General features: G+C 43.2%; 1 protein-coding gene across 1 annotated transcript; it reads left to right on the top strand.

Moving 5' to 3' along the window:
• The first annotated feature begins 1,313 nt into the window (after nt 1-1,313).
• Nucleotides 1,314-14,143, top strand: LOC133025783 (interferon-induced protein with tetratricopeptide repeats 1-like). The gene is made up of 3 exons (XM_061092526.1): nt 1,314-1,377; nt 11,774-11,957; nt 12,832-14,143. Exons 1-3 carry the CDS (start codon nt 1,314-1,316, stop codon nt 14,141-14,143), a joined length of 1,560 nt encoding a protein of 519 aa, XP_060948509.1.
• The last annotated feature ends 2,390 nt before the right edge of the window (nt 14,144-16,533 follow it).

The raw sequence follows: 16,533 nt of genomic DNA, 5'->3' as shown, positions 1-16,533 counted from the left end.
GTATTACGTACCTGGTGAGTCAGCCCTCAAGTCACCACCTAGGATGACTTTCTGTTGATGACGTAACTGGTCCAACCTGCCATTCTGCGCTGTTTTCCAGCTGTGAACGATTGCAGGCTCGATGTACGACCGGGCGTGCCTTCGAAATGTGTCATAATGAAACAGCCTCAGCTGCATTGCCCGGAAGATCTGAGTTCAAAAAAGACACAGGACACTTTGCTTTAGTACTGCTTTTCGGATTGTGTGTGTATATACAAATGAACTAATACATATTATTTCCCTTCACAAATTCAGATGATAATATTCTATTTTCAATAAATTACTTCAAGTGAATTAAGTTGTGAATTAAGGTAAAGTCAATGAACAATTACCTTCTCCAGTTTGAAGAAAGATGCACCAGTGGCATACCCTGCAGCTGAGAGTTGGATGTTCCCAACAGGAGTGCTACCAAGAAGAGGCTGGCTATTCCATTTTCTGTAGAACTCACAGTGTGGGCACTTTTGTTCTACAGAGAGGAATGTCCCAACCCTTCTTGTTTGCACATCTGTCCCCCGCCGACACACAGGACACACCTCAAACAGCTCCAGGAGGCAGTTTTCATAGACAATATATGTGGGTGTCTTATGAACAGGGTTGGAAGATTCCATTCTATTAGAAAGACAAAGATTTCACCAAAATGCTGCTACAGGTAAAATAAGTGTAGGATGGTAATCCATCTGATTATTAAAATGTTTAGATTAAATATTGAGTCACTCACGTCACATCTGATGACTCAGTCAAGACTGTGACCGAGTCATCAGGATCATAGGTAGAATCCTGTGGATCTCCGAAGTCCAAACTTGAAGAACTTGGGTTGTCCTCTTCCTCCTCCAAGCGAGCTCTCTTACCAGGCCTCTTCATCGGGGTCGATGTTAGGAATGGCTGTGATGCTTTGAAGGCCACAGATGAGGTCCCAACCCCGACACAGTTTTCTGTGTGCCTATGATAAAACAGACATTCAGTATTCGTGGAGTCACAATAAATAAAAAAATTAGATGCTGCTACAACTTTAACACGGAGACTCAATCAATGACATGACAAAGTAACTTGAGGGTAATTAAACCTGTACTTTTGCGGTGAGGTCGCAGTGTTTTCACAGAAAGCTGCGTGCCAACTGTGCACATCTTTGGTGGGTCCGTCTGGCAAGCTACGTGATGTATCCTAGCACCGTGAACAGATGTGCCTGACTAAACACCAAAAACAGCAATGTTATTCATGTTTGTACTACTCTCATGCATACAGGGAATGCAATAATCGTTCTAGTCCCGCGCATTATGAGAACAACATCCTCCGGTATCTTGCGCGAGCACGACTTCCTACAGCAGATGAGTGTGACGGGTGCTAAATCCACATAGCAGTAGCTGCACCGCTACACAGCTGTAGCTAACTTCAAGCCCAGTGCCGCCGTGGAGAAAGTTAGCGGCACAGTACAGAGACACGAGGGGAGCGGGGGGAAAAGCGTGGAGAGCACAACACACTCGAACCTGCCGTGCGAACACCGTTCACTCCGACGCTGTCTTCTGGCTAACACTCGCCAGCCGTCCTCGATTAACTGTTCGATTATGTAATAGTCGAACATTAAAACTCCTGTAAAGTCTCATCCCTGTCCCCAACCACTACATGCTAGCCCCCCAGCCCCTCACACACACGCCACAACATGCTAACGGCACTAGCCTCCACACAAAATGTCTAAAACAAGCAAATACTAGAATTATAAAAAAAACAAACTTACATTTCCCTCGTCTTGAGTGTTGCGACGAATGGATGGCACCGACCCCGTTTTCAATTTCAACCTTTCCCCGAATCCAGCGTTATATTGGCCCAGGTTGGTAAAACAGTCCGATGGAAAGTGGTTAGAGCACACTAACAGAACTCTTGCAGGAACGTTGCCATCATATATGAACTCAATCCATCTCAAGCTTGTGTCTTCTGAAGCTGGAGTCACATGAGGAGCTTTGTGCTGATTTGTGCAGCCCAGCACTGAGCATCTTGGGTGTGGAAATCGATTCATGCTGCAGTTAGCTTATCCAAGTGTTTCCAAGGCTTGCAAGAATTTAATGGCGGCCGGCCGGACTCCGATGGACTGAAAAAGTGGGTGGGTCGAGTGGTGGGTCGAGTGGTGGGGGGGGGGCGTACTACATGGGCATTTTTATCTATTACGTATTAGTTTGGTGTATTCCCATTCGAGGCCATCTAGTATAGTTTCTGACAGAGAGGAACCAAAACAAATCGCGGGAGTTGTTTTTTTCCGGAGTTTCTGGGACGGTAGACATGCCAGATACCCAAATTAACGTGTAGAAGCACTACAAAAGTGGAATTTTCATAATATGTCCCCTTTAATATCTTGAGTTGACTTTGGCCGAAATGTTTTCCTTAATGACAGGCTCATTCTCCAAGGACTCTTAGTTAAATACACTAACATCAATAAGAACATTTAAAATAGACGTATTTTTGAATTCAGTTACCTGACGATGACTCCATGGACAGGATGTTGATACAGGCGGGTTTATCCTGTTGAATCCAGTCAAATGTACTGATATTGATGCAAACTGTTATTTATACTTCCCTTACTAACCAGTCACTTCAAGTAGATCTCCAAGGTTACCAGGTACAACTTGAACTGAAAAGAATGTTGATTTGATGCTGGATCGTGGTCTTGCTGGCTGCTGGCCAGAGACTGTGATTGCAGCGGGACTGCCTGACACATAGTATTGAAAAATGTTTAGCCTAATGGATGCTGCTAAAAATCCTGATGATGTTTTCTTACACCTGACATCTATTGCACTTCTGTCCGTCCTGGGAGAGGGATCCCTCACATGTGGCTCTCTCTGAGGTTTCTACATATTTTTACCTGTGAAAAGGGTTTTTAGTAGTTTTTCCTTACTCTTGTTGAGGGTTAAGGACAGAGGATGTCACACAATGTTGAAGCCCCATGAGACGAATTGTTATTTGTGAATGTGGGCTATACAAATAAAACTTGATTGATTGATTGATTGATTGATTGAAATGCTTTCAAAATGTGTAATTAATCGCCTGTAATTTTTTGTGTTTGAGTAATTTGTGAAAACGCAGATCTTAATAACTACATTAAAGCATGAAATGCTGTCTATGGTAATGACATATTGGGTCAGTGATGGTAAATGTTTTTAATGGAACACAAACAGCAGGTTTAACATATGTCAAAGATAGCAAAGATATTGTAGTAAGAACTGGGTTAAAGTGACTTTAGTTTTAATAATTTAATAATGACAGATCTTTGAAGTTCACAAGGCACTAATCTAGTTCTAATCAAGCACAGTAATCTACTTTACTGTCTTATTAGGGCCTGAGCACTGACAGGCACTGACAGGTGAGACCCTATTGAAATTGTAAGAATTATTATTATTGTTATTATTATTATTATTATTATTATTATTATTATTATTATTATTATTATTATAATCGTGCCCTATTGAAATAGTAAGGATTATTATTATAACTATTATTTAGGCAAATGAATTGGCTTTTTGAGGGCTTTAACATGCTCAAATTCTTACCAAAATTTGCAGAAAGTTAGAAAGTGGTGAAAATTTAGGTATTCTGGAGGAATTTTCAATGGGCGTCGCAAAATGGCTCAACGGAACCCCCCCGATCCCCCTGAACGTGTTCACATTGACCGGTCTTCACAAAAATCGATATACAGGTGTATCATGACCAGACAAACAAAAAGTCTTGTGTGCAATGTGCAATTGGAAAAACACAACAGGAAGCCTGCTATTTTGCATTTAGTGGTCATTTTGGCCATATATACTATGGACATACTGTATGTGAGTGAACGGATTAATGTATGCTTGAGGTTATGTGATGCTGATATGAATGTATATTTATGATTACAGTTAGAGTAGCGGTGTGGAAGCATGTGAATGCGTTCACGTCGGCTTGCTGCATGTGAAGGATTGTCCAGTGGTCTGTTTACTCCACCAGACTTTTAACTTGATGTTCTTTTTGTACTGTATGTGTTTTTATGTATGCAACATGTTCCCTGTCTTCACGACAAATTTCTCCCTGGTGGAGACCAATAAACTAACCTAACCTAACCTATTCCACATTTTTAGTTATTATTTATTTTTTTCATGAAGGAGGCAAAACGCATGCAACCTATCAAAATGCATTTGCTCGGGCCCGCCCAGTGCTGCTTTGCAGTCCTAGAAATTTTAGATTATTATTATTATTATTATTATTATTATTATTAATAATAATAATTAATATTAATATTATTATTAGTATTATTACTACGTGAGTTACCTAGATCAACCTGATCTTTTTTCATCAAGATCCATCATTTATTCCCCGGGGAAATCAGTGAAAATGTAAAGCCCTTTACATCATAATGTTAAAGTTATGGAGAAACCCAACAGTTCCCTTGACGAGCAAAAACTAACGACTGGTATTAAATATGTTTCTGATAGCCACATTTATTGAATGCCCAAAGTCACATCATATACTGGTGTCACACTTAAGGTATAATAATCACACCAAAGTGTACAATCATCTCATGATATCATACTTTTTACTGCACTCACACAAACTCGATCTAATTTATAAAACGATGTTTTAATTTTCTGACTTTGTTTCCATTTGTTTGTACTTTTCTTCTGACTCTTCAATGTGACTTCAGCTCTGCAGTTACGTCACAGACTCCCCCCCCCCCCCTCACCAACCTCTGAATTTGGCCACGAGGCTGAATTTCACAACCAAGTGTTGTGCAATAGGAGTAGATTTGACGTTGGCTAATTTATTAATAATCATGAAATATGATTATTAAAATAATAAAAAATATTTATTAATTAATTAATAATTAAAAATGATAAGGCTATCACTTAAGAATAGTAAAATAATTAATTAGAAATGATAAGGTTATCCATTAAGAATAGTGAAATAATTAATGAAAAACATAAATTATCAATTAAGAATGATACAATCTGTAATTATTACTTATCGTAGCGGGGCACCACCCTGGTTACAGGGACCAACGAGTCAAACTATAAATACCAGTCTCTTCTGATAAAAGTTAAATTAATAATCTCAATAGTTAATATTAATGATTATATAATAAACAATGAAGGGTTTTAAGTTCGAGCACAGGCTATCATAATCCAGCTGTATTCACACACATATGCACAAATAATCACAGACTACAGATACTTTAATTACAAAAGCATTTATTAAAAAGGGGAAATAAAGTTAATATTATTTAATGATTCATCATTTTAACAAACTCCAATATTTCAAAGATAAGAACAGCAGCAGCACTTATCACAACTCAGACCATACATGTAAAACCTGTGGTCTATGTACGTCTGTCTGTGTGTGTGTGTGTCTGTGTCTAATGTGTGTGTGTGTGTGTGTGTGTGTCTGTGTCAAAGAGTCTCTCTGTGTGTGTGTGTGTGTGAAATAAAGTTAATGTTATTTAATGATTCATCATTTTAACAAACTCCAATATTTCAAAGATAACAACAGCAGCAGCAGCATTTATCACAATCTATCAAAACTCTCAAAATGGTGGTGACTACAAACAAAATGGCGGAGCCGCTTTGGAATTTAGAACCAGAACGGAGGGCGGGTCTAGAGATGAATAATCTTCTATGGCCGCCGTCCACGTGTGAGACACAAAGGAAGAACAAAGGATTCTTTGTTCTAGTTTAGCCTTGGCGTCAAAATGGCGGCGAGATGCGTTCAGGCCCTCTAAATATAGATTTAACTATGTGACGTGAACTGTATAAATACAGATTGGAACGTGTGTGTAAGCAGGTTCAGGAGAAGAGAGGGAGAGAGAGAGAACATGCAAGGAGAGAACAGAGAAGCTCTTAAAACACGCCGAAGATAAGTTAACAGTGATTTCACCACTCAGCCCCTAAGCGGACGTTGTGTGCTGATGTGTTGATCGGTAAAATCACTGCAGACTAACACGGATGTGAACAGTGCGGCCGGAGGCGCTGCTCGCGACCCTAATCGCTGTAACACAAACACGGCCGTCAAACTGGAAACCGGAAGTGGCGACTCATTGTGGTTAAACAGGAGACACGGAGGTCCAACAAACAAATACAAATACGCCGGGTTCACACCGGACGCGTAAGCGTCGCGTAAGCGCAGCGTCAAGCCTTAAATAACAGCTGGCTTCCATCCACTCCCATGTTAATCCCTTGTGCCGGCCCCACCAGAAGCTGAAGTGCAGCGCTGCGCCAAAACTGCCTTGCGTCGTGCAGCGATCGTTTCGGCGTCAAGTCTATTTTTTGCGCTTGACGCAAGCGTAACGCTCCGGGAAACACAGTGAAAAATGTTGTATAACATCGTGACCAGCCTAGTGCCGGCGCACTATGGGATTAGCACTTACGCGACGCTTACGCGACGCTTACGCGACGCTTACGCGTCCAGTGTGAACCCGGCGTAAGGGTCTCTGCAGAGCTGCGTGCAGAATCTCCTGCTGGGGGGGGCTTGACCACCAGGAAACTCTAGAGCTGGTCTCAGCAATGCGTGTAGGCCTCGTTTTACGACCCTTTGTTTAAAAGTCAGATCACTGGGGCCTCCCCAACACAAGTCTCTTGTCTGTGTGAGCTTGTTGCAGCCAAATGACTTTTGACCAATTATCAAATCCAAGGCTTGAATTACTTTTTACAATCGTATCCTGACACCAGAATATGTGCAGTGAATGTATTGCACATGAACCGTTTGGTATTTTACAGGCAGATGAATCAGAGACATTACATTACATTACATTTCATTTAGCTGACGCTTTTATCCAAAGCGACTTACAATAAGTGCATTCAACCCTGAGGGTACAAACCAAGAACAACAAGAATCAAGACAGTAAAATTTCTTCGAAATAAAGCAAAACTACAGAGTGCTATAAGTAAGTTACATCTTAGTGCTACCAAAGTGTTAGTTTCAAAAGTGGTTAGTTTTTTTTTTTTTTTTTTTTTTTTTTTTTTATTCAAGGTACAGTCGGAAGAGGTGTGTTTTTAGTTTTCGGCGAAAGATGTGTAAACTTTCAGATGTCCGGATGTCGAATGGGAGCTCATTCCACCATTTAGGAGCTAGGACAGCAAACAGTCGTGATTTTGATGAGTGTTTAGCTTAGAGACAGTTAAGGGTTAAAGTGTTAGAGTTCAGTCCATAAGGGAGGTGCAGAGTTTGTACTGACAGCAGAGCTGCTTGTACATTTGTTTCAGGTTTTACAGGTTTTATCATCCAGCATCTCAAGCTCCTCCCTCTCCTGACACACCTGAGAAACCAGGAAACGTCTGTTCCTCCCTGAAGAGACGCAGGCTGAAAACCAGACGATCACATTCACCTTCCAAACCAAACTGAACCAAACCAGACCAGACGTCCTGAGTGAGTCCAGCTACAGGAGAGAAGAGTCAAACTACAACCTGCCGACGCTCCACACACTGACCGTGAGTTTAACAAACACCTCGACTCAGAGAGGAAGTGAACCTCAGTGAAGTTCATGGAGCTGTGACTGACTGACTGTCTGTTTTCAGCTTCACCTGGAGACTCAATGGCTTCCAGATTAGAAGAAGATCTCTGCTGTCCCGTCTGCCATGATGTCTTCAGAGATCCTGTCATTCTGTCATGTAGCCACAGCTTCTGTAAAGACTGTGTGAAGAGCTGGTGGAAAGACAAAGAAGTAAAAGAGTGTCCACTGTGTAAGAGAAGATCATCAAAGGAGCTACCACCTAACCTGGTGTTAAATAACCTGTGTGAGACCTTCTTACAGGAGAGAGATCAGAGCTCTTCACCTGCTCTCTGCAGTCAGCACTCAGAGAAACTCAGACTCTTCTGTCTGGACCATCAGCAGCCAGTGTGTCTCATCTGCAGAGATTCAGAGAAACACAGCGACCACAGATTCAGACCCATCGATGAAGCTGCACCACAACACAAGAAGCAGCTTCAGGAAACTCTGGAGCCCTTGAAGAAGAAGTTACAGAGTTTTGAACGTGTTAAAGAAGAGTTTGAACAAACAGCAGAACACATTAAGGTCCAGGCCGGACTCACAGAGACGCAGATCAAGGAGCAGTTTAAAAAGCTTCATCAGTTTCTGGAGGAGGAAGAGGAGGCCAGGATGGCTGCACTGAGGGAGGAAGAGGAGCAGAAGAGTCGGATGATGAAGGAGAATATTGAGTCTCTGAGCAGAGACGTAAAGTCTCTTTCAGACACAATCAGAACCACAGAGGACGAGCTGAGAGCTGAAGACGTCTCGTTCCTGCTCAACTACAAGGCTGCAGTGGAACGAGTCCAGCAGCACCCCCTGCTGGATGATCCACAGCTGGCCTCAGGAGCTCTGATAGACAAGGACAAACATCTGGGCAACCTGAGCTTCAACATCTGGAACAAGATGAAGGACGTGGTCTCCTACAGTCCTGTGGTTCTGGACCCAACCTCTGCTAGACCAGGACTCGTCCTGTCTGAAGATCTGAACAGTTGGAGACGAGGAGCGAGACAGAAGCTTCCTGACAATCCAGAGAGGTTTGATGAATTCCTCTCAGTCCTTGTTATTATTATTATTTATAGAGAACTTTTCAAATGCCAGATTACAGAAGTTACACAAGGCAGCACTAAAAACAAATGAGACATGAAACTGTTTAAAAGACAATTCGTTAGGATATTTATAATTGAAGTAAATCAGGATCTTGAGTCATTGTTATTTTACTGATGAATTTATCATTTTTTACATTACATTACATTACATTACATTTCATTTAGCTGACGCTTTTATCCAAAGCGACTTACAATAAGTGCATTCAACCCTGAGGGTACAAACCAAGAACAACAAGAATCAAGACAGTAAAATTTCTTCGAAATAAAGCAAAACTACAGAGTGCTATAAGTAAGTGCCATTTTAGTGCTACCAAAGTGTTAGTTTTCAAAAGTGGTTAGTGGTTTTTTTTTTTTTTTATTTTTTTTTTTTATTATTATTCAAGGTACAGTCGGAAGAGGTATGTTTTTAGTTTTCGACGAAAGATGTGTAAACTTTCAGATGTCCGGATGTCGAGTGGGAGCTCATTCCACCATTTAGGAGCTAGGACAGCAAACAGTCGTGATTTTGATGAGTGTTTAGCTCGCAGTGAGGGAGCAACGAGTCGTTTAGCTGAAGCAGAGCGGAGAGAACGTGCTGGTGTGTAGTGTTTGACCATGTCCTGGATGTAAACTGGACCTGATCTGTTTACAGCATGGTATGCGAGTACTAGTGTTTTGAACCGGATGCGGGCAGTCACTGGTAGCCAGTGTAGGGAGCGGAGGAGCGGAGTAGTGCGAGTGAATTTAGGTTGGTTAAAAACCAGTCGAGCTGCTGCATTCTGGATGAGCTGCAAAGGTCGGATGGCAGTAGCAGGTAGACCTGCCAGGAGGGAGTTACAGTAGTCGAGGCGTGAGATGACCAGGGCCTGGACCAGAACCTGCACCGCCTTCTGAGTGAGAAGGGGGCGTATTCTCCGGATGTTGTAAAGCATGAATCTACAGGACCGCGTTGTTGCAGTAATGTTGGCAGAAAGGGAGAGTTGGCAGTCGAGTGTCACACCCAGGTTCCTAGCAGTCTGAGTGGGGGTCAGCACGGAGTTGTCAAAGTTAATAGTCAGGTCATGGGTGGGAGAGTTTGTCCCTGGAAGGAAAAGTATTTCAGTCTTGTCAAGATTAATCTTCAGGTGGTGAGCGGTCATCCACTGAGAGATGTCAGTCAGACAGGCAGAGATTCGAGCTGCTACCTGTGTTTCTGATCGGGGAAAAGACAGGATTAGTTGGGTGTCATCAGCATAGCTATGGTAGGAAAAGCCATGTGAGTGAATGACAGAGCCGAGAGTGTTGGTGTACAAAGAAAAGAGGAGAGGACCCAGGACCGAACCTTGAGGGACCCCAGTAGTGAGAGGACAAGGTTCAGAAACAGATCCTCTCCAAGTTACCCGATAAGTGCGTTCGTTGAGGTAGGAAGAGAGCAGGGAGAGAGAGAGGAGGGAGAGAGGAGGGAGAGAGAGAGGAGGGAGAGAGGAGGGAGAGAGGGAGGGAGAGAGGAGGGAGAGAGGAGGGAGAGAGGAGGGAGAGAGGAGGGAGAGAGGGAGGGAGAGAGGAGGGAGAGAGGAGGGAGAGAGGAGGTAGGAAGAGAGCAGGGAGAGGGCAGAGCCTGAGATACCCAGGTCCTGAAGGGATGAGATCAGGATCTGGTGGTTCACTGTGTCAAATGCAGCAGAGAGGTCTAGAAGGATAAGGACAGAGGAGAGAGAATCTGCTCTAGCAGTGTGAAGCTGCTCAGAGACAGCAAGGAGGGCAGTCTCAGTTGAGTGACCTGCCTTGAAGCCAGACTGGCGAGGGTCAAGAAGATTATTGTGGTTCAGATAGGAGGAGAGTTGATTAAAGATTGCACGCTCGAGAGTTTTGGAAACAAAGGGAAGAAGAGAGACAGGTCTGTAGTTATTTACTGCAGACGGGTCGAGGGTGGGTTTCTTCAGGAGAGGATTTACTCTTGCCTCCTTCAGAGAATTAGGGAAACAGCCATTTGAGAGGGAAGTGTTGATAAGATGAGTAAGAAAAGGAAGAAGGTCAGGAGCAATAGACTGGAGAATGTGAGAAGGGATGGGGTCAAGGGGGCAGGTGGTCGGGCGGGCAGAGGTTACCAAGGTCAGAACTTGATTGGGAGACAGAGGGGTGAAAGAGGAGAGCGAAGGGGATGAAGATGAAGTTGATGGAGGTGTGGTTCTAGAAGGAGGATCAAAAAAAGAAGATCGTATGTCATCAATCTTTTTTGTAAAGTAGTTGACAAAGTGGCTTGGTAGAAGGGAGGAGGGAGGAGGGGGACTGGGGGGGTCGAGGAGGTTTGAAAAGATGGAGAAGAGTTTTTTGGGGTTAGAAAATGAGGATTGAATAGTAGTTTGGTAAAAAGTGCTTTTGGCTGTGGAGATAGAGGCAGAAAAAGAGGAGAGAAGAGACTGATAGGCGAGCAGGTCGTCCAGGTGTTTAGATTTCCGCCATTTCCTTTCTGATGCTCGCATAGTGGCTCTGTCGGCACGCACCGAGTCAGTCAACCACGGAGCTGGGGAGGACTGGCGGACCTGTCGTGACATAAGAGGGCAGAGAGAGTCAAGAGAGGAGGACAGAGTAGAAAGGAGAATGTCTGTGGCAGAGTTAGGATGCATGAGTGAGAAGGAGTCAGTGGAAGGGAGAGCTGACAAAACACAGGATGCTAGAGAGGCAGGAGAGAGGGAACGAATGTTGCGACGGACAGGTACAGACTCTGTTGATGTGGTAGGGTTGTTGTTTTGAGACAGTGGGAGAGAGTAGGAGATAAAGAAGTGGTCGGAGACATGAAGTGGAGTTACAGTGAGGTTAGATGTTGAGCATTTCCTGGTGAAAATATAGTCAAGGTGGTTACCGGCTTTGTGAGTAGGAGGGGAAGGACTGAGTGAGAGAGCAAAAGAAGACATTAAAAGTAAAAGATCAGATGACTTGTCTGTCTGGATGTTAAAGTCACCCAGGAGGATGAGTGCAGGGCCGTTTTCTGGGAAGTTTGAAAGGAGAGTGTCTAATTCCTCCAAGAAATCTCCCAAAGAACCTGGTGGACGGTAGAGAACAACAATAGTTAATTGTACCGGATGAGAAACTGTCACAGCATGAAATTCAAAAGACGTTGGGGTAAAAAGTGGAAGCGAGTAGAGAGAAGAGGACCATTTGCGGGAAATTAGTAAACCTGTGCCACCACCCCTACCAGTGGGTCTGGGTGTGTGGGTGAAGGAGAAGGCCGAGGAGAGAGCAGCTGGGGTGGAGGTGTTGTCCGGTGTGATCCAAGTCTCAGTGAGAGCAAGGAAGTCAAGCGATTGCTGTGTAGCAAAGCCCGAGATGAAGTCTGCCTTGCGGGTAGCTGACTGGCAGTTCCATAGGCCCCCTGCGACAAGGTGTTGGGTATGTGTGGAACGGGTGGGATAGATAAGAGAGGAAAGGTTACGGTGTCTGTGTGACCGAGTGCAAGGCCTATAGTATCTACGAGTAGAAATTCGCACGGAAAGTTTACACATATTCAAAATAAAATGCAGTTTTTATACTCAGCCTCCCCCTCAGCCTCCCCCTGTGACTCCAACGAAAGACTCCTTTGTCTTTATCCTCCGAGTCTTCATACGAGGAGTCTTTACACAGACGCTGAAGCTGACGCTCCAAACATTTGCTGGTTTTAACCAGAGTTGACGATGAGTGGCTACAGCTGTGCTGACCACTCCCCCTGCTCAGGAGGGAATCTCAGACACCTGGTGCTAATAGGGCAATCTCAAACACAATAGGAACCTGTGCCTTTAATCAGTGACAGTTTTGCCAGAAACTGTTTCTGGACCAAGTGTGTTTACAACTAAAGTTTAAAGGTCACAGAACTTCCTCTAACAGAATAGGAATAAAAAATCTAAATCACTTACTCTTTAACAGAATAGTAATAAGAATCAAGCACTTTACCCTTAGCTGGTGTTGTTTTAGCTCTCAGTCACTTGAGTGAAACTGAAAACAATAAGCAAAAATCAATAGACAAACACTCAATAAACAAACAAGCTTCAATCTCATACCATTCAAGGTAAGGCCAAAACAGTTCAAACTATCAATCTAAAACAGCAGATACAATAGTAATCTAGCAGAGAAGCTTATTAAAGAAGATACTTTGCCTGAATCCAAGTGGTCCAGTAGAATCCAAGTGGTCCAGTAGAATGAAACCCCAGAAGTTAATGTCAGAACATTTTATATCAACTCACTGATGATGTGTTCTAATGTTTATAATTAATCTTACATCAGGGCTGCTAAGAGTGAAATGACCATGAAGGGCCAGCTGAGGGCGCTGCAGTGCCACTTCACCTGGGATCTGAAGCCCGGCAGGAACAAGAGAATCAATCTTTTGAGAATCAAGGACCAGCTGCAGGACATCGGCACAGAGGACGGACGCAAGTGGCTGGGACACATCTACAACCTGCAGGGGTACGTCCACTTCCAGCTGGGGTCCATTGAAGAAGCCAGGAGTTTCTTCAGCAGAGCCGAGGAGGCCTTCAGGCAGATGAGAGGAGCAGAGGAGGGTCCCTGGCTGGTGGTGACCTACGGGAACCAGGCCTGGCTGCACCATCATCAGGGAGAAGAAGCAGAGAGTCGGGCTTGTCTGTCAAAGATCGACGTCCTGAAGACTGAGGATCCATCGCAGAAAGGGCTGCACCCGGAGATCTGCGCTGAAAGAGCCTGGACTCTGATGAAGTTCAGCAGAGAACAGAAGCTTCTGGCAGCTGATTACTTCAAGAGAGCCATCCGGATGCAGCCGGATGTGGTGGAGTGGCAGACCAGCCATGTGATATTGTTAGTTAACATGTCCGAACACAGCGGAGCAGTGGTCAAGGAAGACATCATGGAGAAGCTGAGAAAAGCCAAGGAACAGGATCCAGAGAACCTGTACCTCGCTGGCATTTATCTCCTGCAACTCGCTAAGAAAGGAAAACCAGACCAGAGTGGAGCACGAGAGTTAGCCACAAAGATTCTGAGGAACCCTGTCAGCAGCTACAGTGGAATCAAACCTTTGCTGTGGTTTTACAAAACCTTCATCTCCATAGACGAGGCTGTGGCTTTGGCCGAAGAGGCTCTGAAGCTACATCCAGATGAACGTTATCTGAAAAGATGGGTCGCACTCAGCTACAAATGGAAGATCTGGGAGAAGGACAGTCGCCCAAGCCAGAGCCTGATAGAGAAAGGGATCCGTGCCTATGAGGAGTTGCTTTCTCTTTATCCTGATTCCTCATTTATGAAGAGAATTGACCTCGCAGATATTTACGCAAAGTCAGAGAACACGAATACCAAGGCCAAATCTGAGAAGATCTTCCAGCAGCTGCTCGCAGAGGATCTGCAACCTCCTGAACAACAAGTCGTCTTCCACCTCTACGGAAAACATCTGTTCTACACTCGACAGCAGTATAACTTGTCAATCCAGTATCACATGAAGGCGGCGGAGATACCATTCAAGTCCCACTATCAGGAGAACAGCATCCAGCTTCTGGAGAAGATCAGACACAGGAGGGGGAACCAAGAAGTCGACCGGTTTCTGTCCAGGCTGAAAGAATCTCAGAAATAAATTCACCAGATCCCATCCACACACAGGTGTCAAGTAACGAACAGGAGACACGGAGGTCCAACAAACAAATACAAATACGCCGGGTTCACACCGGACGCGTAAGCGTCGCGTAAGCGCAGCGTCAAGCCTTAAATAACAGCTGGCTTCCATCCACTCCCATGTTAATCCCTTGTGCCGGCCCCACCAGAAGCTGAAGTGCAGCGCTGCGCCAAAACTGCCTTGCGTCGTGCAGCGATCGTTTCGGCGTCAAGTCTATTTTTTGCGCTTGACGCAAGCGTAAAGCTCCGGGAAACACAGTGAAAAATGTTGTATAACATGGTGACCAGCCTAGTGCCGGCGCGCTATGGGATTAGCACTTAAGTAGAAATTTTGGGTATCTATACTTTACTGGAGTATTTATTTTTCAGACGACTTTTTACTTCTACTCCTTACATTTTCACGCAAATATCGGTACTTTCTACTCCTTACATTTTAAAAATAGCCTTGTTACTCCTATTTCATTTGGCTTGTTTTCATTCCGGAGGAGAGAGGAGAGTTTGAGTTGGGTGCACGCCGCACGCGCAGGATGACGGCCGGGCAGCCACAGAACCGCACCGGAGGGTTCCGAAAGAGGAGGGCGAGCAGAGCCAGAGCTGCGTGCGGCGTGCGCCACCGTCCTCGCAGCATCCTGCATCAAAGTCTAAAAATATAATATATTGAAAAAAAAAATTTTTTAATTTAGTAGCAGTTAAATGAAAGGGCTCCGAATCATCTGAGGAAGAGGAGTTATTTTCCTCCTTGAAGAAGACTGGCCCTCTTGAAATGACCCAGCAGTTGGATGCGTACCTGGGGTTCCCAGGAGACACAGTAGATGTACTGAAGTCCTTCCCAGCTGTGTGCCAGGTATCGCTTTAGTTTAATACGGCAAATTCCGCTGAAGTTTGACTTTTTGCACTATTACAATACTTATTGGCAAATAGTTATCATGTCTTCCACTCCATTATATAACATTATAGTCATTATGGCCTTTAGAAAAAATTTTTTTTGGAGAAGGTGGGGTAGTGCACCATAGGCCCCTGAGACGCGGCTTAAGAGTTTGTCCTTAATGGGGAAAAAATTGCCCTTACATTACTTTTATACTTTAAGTAGTTTTGAAACCGGTACTTTTACACTTTTACTTAAGTAAAAAGCTTGAGTTGATACTTCAACTTCTACAGAAGTATTTTTAAACCCTAGTATCTATACTTCTACTTAAGTAATGAATGTGAATACTTTTGACACCTCTGTCCACACACAATCTGAATCTATTTGCATTTATCTAATTCAGAGGAAAGTGAATCGACGTAGATTTATAGATTCAGCTGTTGTGATTATGATCACATTTTAATTCAGCTTGTATTCGTACGGAGTCGGATCACAACACAGTGACTGAGAGGGAGAAGTCGGGGAGTTAGTTTTTCAACGTGAGGAAATGTTTGAGTTTAACGACATTTAGCTTGAGAATGTTCTGGTGCTGGTGATAATATATATGTATTAAAATGTTCTGGTGGTGGTGATAATATATATGTATTAAAATGTTCTGGTGGTGGTGATAATATATATGTATTAAAATGTTCTGGTGGTGGTGATAATATATATGTATTAAAATGTTCTGGTGGTGGTGATAATATATACGTATTAAAATGTTCTGGTGGTGGTGATAATATATACGTATTAAAAAGTCTTCAATATAATTTCTATATCTGTAGAATACCTGTTCAATTGTTTTCAGAGTGGTTGAAATATTGACGTTAATAATAGTGATGCATATGTAACAGCAGGTTTCAGGTATGAAAGATTCATACATTATTATTAGAGAAAGACAATATTGGAACATATTCTTAAAATCCATATTCAGTGGAAACTGGCTGCAGTCGTCATGTGTTGCTGATGTGGAGGAAATGTTTGCTCGCTCCTTTAAGAAACAGCTTGTTTGTAAACTTTATTAAACAGAACAGACTGTGTATTAAATTTACTAATGTTTTGAGTGATAAAAATTGAACTCTGTAAAGTGTATTTCTTAAATTGAATGTTAATTGTTAATTTGTAGTACAACCTGAATATATGAACAGGTTTGCATGCAAGCTGTACTAATGCTATTAAACATTTTGTCTTTAATTGGGTCTTGTTTTACTTGTAATTTAACAAAATAGGACCAAATTGATTTATGTATGTGGATCTCTACTCAGCATTAAAGTCAGACAGAAGAAGACGGCAGCGTATTGCATTCACTTGAAAAAAAGTTCTTTTTTTTATTGTATTTTTTATTTTATTGAGAATTTATCTCGAAATTTCTGAGATGATTATCTTAAAAAAACTGAATTTTGTTTTTCAAGTGAATGCAATACGCTTCCGTAGCAGAAAGCTAATTT

Source organism: Limanda limanda, chromosome 19, assembly GCF_963576545.1.
Source record: "Limanda limanda chromosome 19, fLimLim1.1, whole genome shotgun sequence".
NCBI lineage: Eukaryota > Metazoa > Chordata > Actinopteri > Pleuronectiformes > Pleuronectidae > Limanda > Limanda limanda.
The sequence above is the reverse complement of the archived record's forward strand: the minus strand, read 5'-3'. Positions and strand labels throughout refer to the sequence as shown.